Raw genomic sequence first — 10809 nt, forward strand, 5'->3', positions numbered from 1 at the left:
GTGGTATAAACCTGTCTGTCATATAACCTGTCTGTGGTATAAACCTGTCTGTGGTATAAACCTGTCTGTGATATAACCCTGTCTGTGGTGTAACCTGTCTGTGATATAACCCTGTCTGTGGTATAAACCTGTCTGTGATATAACCTGTCTGTGGTATAAAACTGTCAGTCAGTATAACCCTGTCTATGATAAAACCGGTCTGTGGTATAACCCTGTCTGTCATATAACCTGTCTGTGGTATAAACCTGTCTGTCATATAACCTGTCTGTGGTATAAACCTGTCTGTGTTATAAGCTGTCTGTGGTATAAACCTGTCTGTCATATAACCTGTCTGTGGTATAAACCTGTCTGTGTTATAAGCTGTCTGTGGTATAAACTGTCTGTGGTGAGGTGCAGTGAGACACCTTCTGTGAGTTGAAGACGCTGTCCAGTGGAGCGACCTCACAGTCTTTATGAGCTCCGAACACTTTACAGAGAGAACAGGTGGGAACGCTGCAGGTCACACAGTAGATATTGATCTTCTCCTCCTCATGCTGATCACACATCGGCTGCTCAGCCTTCACCTCAGGGACCGGTCTGCTGCTCACACAGACAGACAGACAGACAGACAGACACACACAGACAGAGAGTAAATAATGTATATATATATAATATATAATATCTGTGTGTATTGTTTGAGTGTGTTTTCCTTCCAGCTGGAGTTCGTCCTCGTCCACAGAACGGCACATTACTGAAATAGTCCAGCTGCTGTCTCACTGACCCACATTTAAAAATAGAGCCAGGGTCACAGCTAACCGCTAACCGCTAACACACACATGTCACCTTTATCAGATCCACTGTAAACATCCTGTTGACCAACATGGAGATCGCTTTCATCTGTGTATCAATACATGTTAGCCTAGCTTAGCACAAACACTGAGAGCAGGGGGAAACTGTAACCCAACAGAAGCTAGAGGCTAACTATCACTGACCTAGAAACTAAGCTAATTGGACTTAAGCTAACTCTTAGCTAACAAGGTCCAGAGGGTATTTCTGACTTAAAAGGGACATAGAAGCTAACAGGAGCTAGAAGCTAACTCTTAGCTAACTGTAGAGGTGTGTAGAGTTGTGTAGAGGTGTGTAGAGGTGTGTACAGGTGTGTACAGGTGTGTAGAGGTGTGTAGAGGTCGTGTAGAGTTGTGTAGAGTTGTGTAGAGGTGTGTACAGGTGTGTACAGGTGTGTAGAGGTGTGTAGAGGTGTGTACAGGTGTGTAGAGTTGTGTAGAGTTGTGTAGAGGTGTGTAGAGGTGTGTAGAGGTGTGTACAGGTGTGTAGAGGTGTGTAGAGTTGTGTAGAGTTGTGTAGAGGTGTGTAGAGTTGTGTAGAGGTGTGTAGAGTTGTGTAGAGGTGTGTAGAGTTGTGTAGAGTTGTGTAGAGTTGTGTAGAGGTGTGTAGAGGTGTGTAGAGTTGTGTAGAGGTGTGTAGAGGTGTGTAGAGTTGTGTAGAGGTGTGTAGAGGTGTGTAGAGGTGTGTAGAGGTGTGTAGAGTTGTGTAGAGGTGTGTAGAGTTGTGTACAGTTGTGTAGAGGTGTGTAGAGTTGTGTAGAGTTGTGTAGAGGTGTGTAGAGTTGTGTACAGTTGTGTAGAGGTGTGTACAGGTGTGTTACCTGGTGTTTTCCTGCTTGTACATGTCGATGATGTTCTCCACCAGCAGGTTCCTCTGCAGTCCGTACACTCCGTGGCGATCCAGAACCACCTCATGACGGCAGGACGGGCAGCGGAAACGACCACCAGACGTCACCGTGGAGCCGCTCCTCGTCGACAGGTAGGGATTGGACGCCTGCAGGGGGGTGGAGCATCACACAGGTAGAGGGGTTCATAACACCTTGTGTGTGTGTGTGTGTGTGTGTGTGTGTGTGTGTGTGTGTGTGTGTACCTGGAACACGTCGTTGGCACACTTGCGGCAGAGGTTGTGCTGACAGGGCAGGATGACCACCGGCTTGGTGAACATCTCCAGACAGATGGGACAGATGAGCTGCTTCTCCAGACTGTCCATGACGCTGAGGGACACGGAGGAGACAGCGTCACCTGGACAGGACGAGGAGGACGGGGGAGGACGGGGGAGGTGACCCAGATGAAACAAAACAGAGGAATAATGGAGCAGAAGGAGCAGAGAGGAGCGCTGTAGGCCTGTGGACGGCAGAGTGAGGAGCTCGGTCTATTTTTAGACGGACAGACGTCAGCCGTTGTCGTGCCGACGTGCCCTTATATGTCCTTATATGTCAAAGGTCACAGGGAGACATGACAGAGCAGAGAGGAGGGGGAGGAAGGGGAGTGACTTTATTAAAGGAACGGTCCACAGTATCAGAGCAGGAGGAGAGCTGAGGAGGCTGCAGCGCCTCCTGCTGGAGGAAAAGTACCAGTTCAACAAAATACTGCAGTAATATCAGTTACAGTTAAAGTACTGCAGTAATATCAGTGGACTCTGTGTTGTGGACTCTGTGTTGGACTCTGTGTTGGACTCTGTGTCGGACTCTGTGTTGGACTCTGTGTTGTGGACTCTGTGTTGGACTCTGTGTTGGACTCTGTGTTGTGGACTCTGTGTTGGACTCTGTGTTGGACTCTGTGTTGTGGACTCTGTGTTGGACTCTGTGTTGTGGACTCTGTGTTGGACTCTGTGTTGTGGACTCTGTGTTGGACTCTGTGTTGTGGACTCTGTGTTGGACTCTGTGTTGGACTCTGTGTTGTGGACTCAGTGTTGGACTCTGTGTTGTGGACTCTGTGTTGGACTCTGTGTTGGACTCTGTGTTGTGGACTCTGTGTTGGACTCTGTGTTGGACTCTGTGTTGTGGACTCTGTGTTGTGGACTCTGTGTTGGACTCTGTGTTGTGGACTCTGTGTTGGACTCTGTGTTGTGGACTCTGTTGGACTCTGTGTTGGACTCTGTGTTGTGGACTCTGTGTTGTGGACTCTGTGTTGGACTCTGTGTTGGACTCTGTGTTGTGGACTCTGTGTTGGACTCTGTGTTGGACTCTGTGTTGTGGACTCTGTGTTGGACTCTGTGTTGGACTCTGTGTTGTGGACTCTGTGTTGGACTCTGTGTTGTGGACTCTGTGTTGTGGACTCTGTGTTGGACTCTGTGTTGGACTCTGTGTTGTGGACTCTGTGTTGTGGACTCTGTGTTGGACTCTGTGTTGGACTCTGTGTTGTGGACTCTGTGTTGGACTCTGTGTTGTGGACTCTGTGTTGGACTCTGTGTTGGACTCTGTGTTGTGGACTCTGTGTTGGACTCTGTGTTGTGGACTCTGTGTTGGACTCTGTGTTGTGGACTCTGTGTTGTGGACTCTGTGTTGGACTCCGTGTTGTGGACTCTGTGTTGTGGACTCTGTGTTGTGGACTCTGTGTTGTGGACTCGTGTTGTGGACTCTGTGTTGTGGACTCTGTGTTGTGGACTCTGTGTTGGACTCCGTGTTGGACTCTGTGTTGGACTCTGTGTTGTGGACTCTGTGTTGGACTCCGTGTTGTGGACTCTGTGTTGTGGACTCTGTGTTGGACTCTGTGTTGTGGACTCTGTGTTGTGGACTCTGTGTTGGACTCCGTGTTGTGGACTCTGTGTTGTGGACTCTGTGTTGTGGACTCTGTGTTGGACTCTGTGTTGTGGTGGGTGTTGGTCGTTTGTAGCCGTTAGCGGACTCCATTTATAAGGTATGGTTAGCTACTGTTGCCCATAGAAACATATAAATCACATGACGTCGTTACAGGTGGTTTTATTTTCCAATCTGACTTCAGTTCACAGTTTTACACCATCAAGCACAAATAAATAAATCAACAGAAACCAAAACATTATTTACATCAACCCAACAACAACAACAAATACTGAACCGTTATATATAATCAGTGTGTGAACGGTCTGTGTTAAGCCCCGCCTCTCCTTCGTCTCAACCAATCAGAGTGTTAGTTTAATAAAATATAATGATTTAAAGACTTACTGCACTGCAATGTATATAATCATTAAAGTAGCAGTCTGACCTCAGACCAACCAGAACATTTTAATCTGTTTCTGTTTCCACAGATCTTAACGAAAATATTTATGTCAGGCCAAAAGTATATTTACCAGTTTGTCCACATACTTTTGGCCTGTTTATGTAAATGACCCGTTAGGGCGCAGTGGATGGATCAGTGATGCGTTTCCTGTTTCCTGTGGGTTCATGAGAAGGTGTCTCCATATCTGCGCTGTCCGTCGGTGATCAGCTGAGTTTTCTCGCTGGCGTTCGTCGGCTGTTGAACGATCGGAGTTTCAACGTCTGCAGACAAACAACAGGAAGTTTTTAGTTTTATAGGCTTTATAGCTGATGCCCTCTGTCCACTGTTGCATGATGGGAAAAAAACCCATCAATGATCAATTGCAGATGTTATTAAAGTATAACTACAGTTCTGCTAGCTCAGCTAATGTAAACAATGCATCAGAGACCAGAGAGCTTTAAAATTCCTTAAACTGTGTAAATCATCCATTCTTCATACAATCTGTTTACACCCTTAAAATCCCATCCATAAGACCTTTATCAAAATAAAAGCCCAGGACTTCCTGTGGTCTCACCATGGTCGGGGTCATTGCGTATCTCTTCCTCCAGGTCATCAGGGGAGAAGTAGTCTGGCTCCGCCCCCTCACCTGTGGGCGTCGGCTTGAGTTTCCCACAGCAGCAGTTGCAGCAGCAGCAGAGACAGCAGCAGCAGTAACACCCGGTCAGGATCCCGCACACCAGGAACAGACCCTGAGACAAGAGACAGACCAGGATCCATTACATCACTGAGGACCAGACCAGAACCATAAGTCCGACCTGAAAACCACCCTGATGGTTCTAGAAGTTCAAATACATGATTTTGATTGGTCACAATTTACATTAAATCGACCCTTCCTAAGCACAGCCCCATTTACTCTGTGCTCCAATCACATTTCAGCAGTTTACCTTGTCAACTTTTCCTTTCCTGTACTTAGATATGCTATGTGCTAGGCTAATTTATGTTGCTAGTTAATCTACATCTATTGTTAGATAGTTAGCTAACATTTTGCAACATTAGCTATCAGGTGTAATTAGCTAACGATTGACTTAGACTAGCTAGCTAGTTAGCTAACTAATCTACATCAATCATTAGCTGGCTATTTAGTTAGCGTTCTGCTAATTGGACAGCTATAGCTGCTTGATGGGGGGACGTAACATCACCGACCCTCCCTAACTGCCTGTTTTTACAGGAAACACTTAAATATGAGGAAGTAACTGCTTCCTGTTTCCTGATTGGTCCGAGTCACATACACAGACACAATGTAAGCCCCGCCTACCTTGGCCCACCAGGTGGACAGCATGAAGTAGGTGTTGACATTGTCCTCTCCGAACTGCTGGGCCACGTAGAGTCCCAGAGAGCCGTACGAGTCGTAGATGTTCCTCTTGGTGAGATCGGACAGGACGGCGTGAGCGCTGTTCAGCTCCTTAAACTTCTCCGCCGCCTCCGGGTTGTCTGGGTTCTTATCGGGATGGTACCGCAACGCCAGCTTCCTACCACCACACACACAGACACTGTCACTTCCTGTGCTCGAGAGCTCTGTGAACAGCTAGTAAGTGGATCAAACTGCTGTCTGGATGACTGCGTGTCAGCTGACTGATCACCTGGTGCAGGTGAGTGGGTGGGGCTTACCTGTAGGACTTCTTGATGTCGTCATGGCTGCAGCCTTTCTCCAGAGCCAGGACCTGATACAGAGACTCTCCAGAGGTGGACAAAGTTCGCTGCCTCCCGTCAGACATCCTGGCACCATCACCTGTCGGTGGTTATCAGACTCCACAACTCCAATCCAAGGACAACGGCAGCAACAAGGGCGATGCTGAACCTGGAACACAGACAGCCTCAGTTAACCCACGCAGAGAACCAGAACTGTTGAGTATAAAGTTTAATGTTAGGAATGTTCAATCAGGGGCGCCCGGTTAGCTCAGTGGGTAGAGCTGGCGACCCATGTACTGAGGCTGAGTCCTTCCTGCAGAGGCCCAGGGTTCGAGTCTCCGACCTGCGGCCTTTCGCTGCGTGTCATCCCCACTCTCTTTCCTGTCTATCTTCGGCTGTCACTATCAAATGTTCAATCAGGGTCTCCAGCAGTTACACTGACGGATGCTAACCTGCATATGTTGGACAATTAGCATAATTAGCATTAATAATCAGCTATATGGACAGTATCTCAGCAGCTGATTGGCTGATTGGGACCAAACATCTGTGCTAGACTCATCTATGTTGAGCTAATCTACATCAATCGTTAGCTTACTAATTAGCTAGCTAGTTTGTTAGCATTTTCCTACAGAGGTACACACTAGCAAACTAGTTATCTAATCTAGGTCAATTGTTAGCCAGTTACATCTGATAGCTAATGCTGGCAGAAGGCTAGCTAACGATCTGCTTGGTCCATTTTCAAAATACAAAATGGACGTTTAAACCTGAAGTGTCCAAATTTTAGCTCCCAGTGGGCTGATTGTGATTCAGTCTGAGATTATAAATATGATCAGTATATTGGAGCTGCTAAAGCTCAGTGTCATTGGTGTGAATATCACGCTAATAACTGACATTTCTGGGTTCAGGTTGCTGACAGGTGTCACTTATCAGGACCTGTCCTGGAAAACCTGGAAATTTATAGACTAATTTTAAACATCTTGAAATTGGTGAAAATTACCAAATATCCTGGAAATAATCTCTGATGTCCTGGAACATTTGTATTGTATTTCAGTCGCCTTCATAGACATAAAAACAATAACAAATGAAGGGCCATCTACACTGCCTTCCTGAGGCTAACCACAGTAACTACACCAACAACTGACTGTGAGTTATGTGCTTATTAAATATGTCTTAAAAGTCTTTAAAATCATGACCAATTATTTGACCTTTGACCAAGCCAATATTGGGTTGCCATGGTGATGGTACCTGCTGTGTGTCTCACAGGCTTTATTTCATAGAGATTTTAGCTGCGACCACCTCTCATGATTATGCTTCTAGCGCCCAGACCGTTGGTCCTATCACTGAAAAGGGGATATATTTAGGAATTAGAGAGTCTGCTGAGCACATTTGGTGAGATGTGAGTGTAGAGTCAGAAATGTGAGCACACTCGCTGTTAGAAGAAGGCTGCTTCTGCTTCACTGAAATTTCTGCTCTTGATTAAGCTTTTGGAGCTGGAGTTGGACCTCTTGTCATTCAGGGCCGTTTGATTACAGAGCTACATGTGTACAACCAGCACAACTCTTCCTACATTTTGATGTGTAAATTATGTCTGCAGAGGGAAATTTGTGGGAATGAGAGCAAGTTGAGGAGTAAATGTACAATTAGCCGAACATTTATGCACAGCTTTTTTTGATTTACACGATAACAGTTTGGTGAATCACTAACAAAAGTCATAGCACACCTCTCCTGATATGTGCTGGCCAAGCTGCAGCACTAGATACACGCTGAAACACAAAATAAAAAGATTAAGTGTGGAGAAGATTAAACACTATTACTATTATTTTATCACTATTATCTGCTCCAATGGGCTCAGCTAATAATCCCCAGATGGAATCAGGAAGATTCCCTTTGTTTTAATTTCCACATTGTTCTGAAATTGTCCAGAATTCAGGATTTACAGACACTGAAGCCGCAGGGACTGCAGCTGAAGCTCAGAGACAGCGAGGGAGAGTGCAGTGACTGCAGTCGAAGCTCAGAGACAACGAGGGAGAGCTGCAGTGACTGCACTTACTGCAGGTTGGTTGGAGGTTATAGAGCGAGACTGAACTTAGACAATCTGTCACAAGATAAAACATTTAACAGTTAATTTTCAGTCCAAACTCAGTTTTGAGCAACGTTGTAGTTACTGTGTTTTGCCTTCAGAGGGCAGTAAACACACACACACACACACACACACACACACACATATATATATACTGCATGCGCAAATAAATGAAATTAATAAATGAAATTAAGTGGACAAGTGACCCCATCACTCAACCTCCACTGGGACCTGACAAAGACCCATATACAAGATCACACACACACTGAAGCAGCAACTGATGTGTCCCTGTTCTGTACAAAGACTCAGACCTTTATTCAACCTCTGGTGAACACACAGAGGACATAAAGAAACACCAACCTCGTACCTGACTGCGGCACACAATGCAACATACTCTCAGTGTTTCTGAACAATATCCTGCAGTAACAGGTGTGACAGCCTGTCTACAGACTCGCACTGGACACAGGTGAGACACATGATACACTGATGATGTCACACAGGTTCAACAACATATTCCTACCTGTAAAATAAAACAAATGTTAAAGTTCAGAGTCGGTACCTGTTGAAGCCTCGGAGCGTCCTGATGAATCGTCTACCTGTCTGCTGACTACCTGTCTGCTGACTACCTATTCAGGTGTTTGAACTGTTGTGGAGAGGATCTCTGACAGCCTCCATCAAACATTCAGCAGCCGCTCGGATCAGGTGACCACGAGCCGCCACGCCTGCTCAGGTTTCACTGAGACGCTCTGATGGACGCATTGTGACAGGTAGGGGAGGTCGCCATGGCAACCAGGTGAGTCTAAGAAACTGTGTGTGTGTGGGGGGGATACTCGCAGTATTAGCGGTACATTAGCATTAGCAGCAGTATTACAGTACTCGCAGTATTAGTGGTACATTAGCATTCAATTAAATTAAATTAAATTTTATTTGTATAGCGCCAATTCATAACAGAAGTTATCTCAGGACACTTTTCAAATAGAGCAGGTCTAGACCGAACTCTTTATAACATTATTTACAGAGACCCAACAGTACCACCATGAGCAAGACCTTGGAGACAAGGGCAAGGAAACACTGCCTGTTAAAAGGCAGAAACCTAGGACAGATCCTCCGGCTCTAGGTGGGTGGTCGTCTGCCTCGACCAGTTGGGGTGAGAGAGAGACAGAAACAGAGACAGACAGACAGACAGACAGAGGTGCACAGCAACAACAGTAGCAACAACTACACTAATAGTAGTGACTGATGATGATGAACATGAAGAAGATGATGACGACGACAACAGCATGATGGGGTCGGGGAAGTTGTCAGAGCCCAGAGTAGCGGGGAGCCAGTCAGTGAAAAACTTAACTGGATTCGCGCCTTCACAACCCTCCGGTAGATTAATGATTCGGATGTTGTTACGCCTGCTGTAATTTTCGAGTTGGTCAACTTTTTCAAGCAGGTATTCATTCTGTTTGCGTAGCTGAAGCATTGTTTTGTCCAGACCCACTAGTGTATCTTCTGCATCACTGATGCGGTTTTCAGCCTGCGTAACTCTCGTGACTAGACCGTCATTGTTTTATCCAGCTTCGTGATTGCATTATTAATCTCCGTCAGCTTGGAATCAAGTTGGGTAGCGAGTTTTTGGTTTCCTTCCCATATCTCTCTGAGAATGGGAGTCAAATTCTCACCTGACTTCCCTCCTTCTTCGCCATGCTCGTCATGTCGGATGCTAGCCTGTGGATGGCTAGAGCTAGCCTCAGGATTTTTCGCATCCATCATAAGTGCAGGACCAGCAAGGTAGTTTAGTTTCCTTTTGGATCTGGTATTCATGCACTTACCTGAAGTCAACTTTAGTTCAGAGTTTGGGTGGTATAAGCCAGTAAAAGGATAATTTTAACTAGGTGTTGTCGGTAGCTCTCGGAGGCACGTCCGTCTATCCTCGCTGCATCACGTGACCAAGAGTGGGCTTTTTAAGAAGGGGTTTAATTACAGCTACTTTAAAGGACTGTGGTACATATCCTGATAATAAAGAAAGATTAATCATATCCAGTAAAGAAGTGACAATTAAGGGTACGACTTCTTTAAGCAGCCTAGTTGGGATCGGGTCTAATAGACAGGTTGATGGCTTCGATGAAGGAATGATTGAAGTTAACTGATGAAGATCGATAGCAGAAAAACAGTCTAAATATACATCTAAGTTTACATTGACAGAAGTCCCTGAACTTGGAGAGCCACTGATAACTGTTGATGGCAGTTGGTGATTAGTTTTTTCTCTAATAGTAATAATTTTATTATAAAAGAAGCTCATAAAGTCGTTGCTACTTAAGTTTATGGGGATATGTGGCTCAATAGAGCTGTGACTCTCTGTCAGTCTGGCTACAGTGCTGAAGAGGAACCTAGGGTTGTTCTTATTTTCTTCTATTAGTGCTGAGTAATAGGCTCCTCTGGCATTACGGAGGGCCTTTCTATAAGTTTTAAGATTATCTTGCCAAATTGAGCGATATTCTGATAATTTGGAAGAGCGCCATTTCCTTTCAGATTTCCTAGCTATTTGTTTTAACTGGCGGGTTTGGTGGTTATACCAAGGTGCTAGTCTCCTATGTTTTAATAATTTCCTTTTTATAGGAGCGATAGAGTCTAATGTTGATCGTAGTGAGCCTGCAGCACTATCAACAAGATGATCAATTTCGGAGGGATTAAAGTTGTTATAGGACTCTGTTATATTCAGACATGGCATTGAATTAAACACTGAAGGAATCTCCTCCTTAAATTTAGCTACAGCACTGTCAGATAGACATCTGCTGTAGGAAGTTTTGCCTAATGGCTTATAATCTAATAGTATGAATTCAAAAGTTATTAAATAATGGTCTGATAGGAAAGGATTATGTGGGAAGACTTTTAAATGTTCAATATCAATGCCATATGATAGAACAAGGTCAAGAGTGTGATTAAAACAATGAGTTGGTTTATTTACACTCTGACAGAAGCCAGTTGAGTCTATCAATGATATAAATGCCTTAAAGACATAAAATACAAATACAGTACTCGCAGTATTAACGG

At 45.0% G+C, this 10809-nt stretch overlaps 2 protein-coding genes and 2 long non-coding RNA genes across 8 annotated transcripts in view; 1 reads left to right on the plus strand and 3 right to left on the minus strand.

Moving 5' to 3' along the window:
* Window positions 1-334, minus strand: part of LOC127360176 (uncharacterized) — a 1018-nt gene extending 684 nt beyond the window's left edge. For 3 of the 4 annotated variants that reach the window (XR_007883320.1, XR_007883319.1, XR_007883321.1), the window contains exons 1-2: window positions 129-331; window positions 1-94 (exon numbers count right to left, since the gene is read on the minus strand). The exon at window positions 1-94 is cut by the window's left edge. This is a non-coding gene — a long non-coding RNA (uncharacterized LOC127360176). Of the gene's footprint in view, window positions 95-128 lie in introns of all 4 variants that reach the window. The other variant, XR_007883318.1, reaches the window with a different exon arrangement.
* Window positions 1-2177, minus strand: part of LOC127360173 (E3 ubiquitin-protein ligase TRIM63) — a 7034-nt gene extending 4857 nt beyond the window's left edge. Inside the window, exons 1-3 of the mRNA XM_051394459.1 lie at window positions 1915-2177; window positions 1646-1818; window positions 405-579 (exon numbers count right to left, since the gene is read on the minus strand). Of these exons, the coding sequence (XP_051250419.1) occupies window positions 405-579; window positions 1646-1818; window positions 1915-2034 (468 nt within the window). The 5' untranslated portion in view covers window positions 2035-2177. The remainder of the gene's footprint in view (window positions 1-404; window positions 580-1645; window positions 1819-1914) is intronic.
* On the plus strand, window positions 916-1501 carry LOC127360181 (uncharacterized). Its single transcript, XR_007883327.1, has 3 exons — window positions 916-1135; window positions 1347-1386; window positions 1437-1501. It is a non-coding gene; the product is annotated as an uncharacterized LOC127360181 (long non-coding RNA).
* A 1552-nt stretch (window positions 2178-3729) lies between the features above and the next one.
* On the minus strand, window positions 3730-10763 carry LOC127360170 (dnaJ homolog subfamily C member 5-like). 2 transcript variants are annotated; one of them, XM_051394454.1, is made up of 5 exons: window positions 8330-10763; window positions 5670-5859; window positions 5317-5530; window positions 4576-4750; window positions 3730-4282 (listed from the first exon to the last, which is right to left on the minus strand). In XM_051394454.1, exons 2-5 carry the CDS (start codon window positions 5774-5776, stop codon window positions 4185-4187), a joined length of 594 nt encoding a protein of 197 aa, XP_051250414.1. In that variant the 5' UTR covers window positions 5777-5859; window positions 8330-10763; the 3' UTR covers window positions 3730-4184. The 2 variants fall into 2 exon arrangements, with proteins under 2 accessions (XP_051250414.1, XP_051250415.1); XM_051394455.1 differs by lacking the exon at window positions 8330-10763 and adding an exon at window positions 7411-8286.
* Window positions 10764-10809: the final 46 nt, after the last annotated feature.

The sequence above is a fragment of the Dicentrarchus labrax genome, unplaced genomic scaffold (genome assembly GCF_905237075.1).
Source record: "Dicentrarchus labrax unplaced genomic scaffold, dlabrax2021, whole genome shotgun sequence".
Classification (NCBI taxonomy): Eukaryota; Metazoa; Chordata; class Actinopteri; family Moronidae; genus Dicentrarchus; species Dicentrarchus labrax.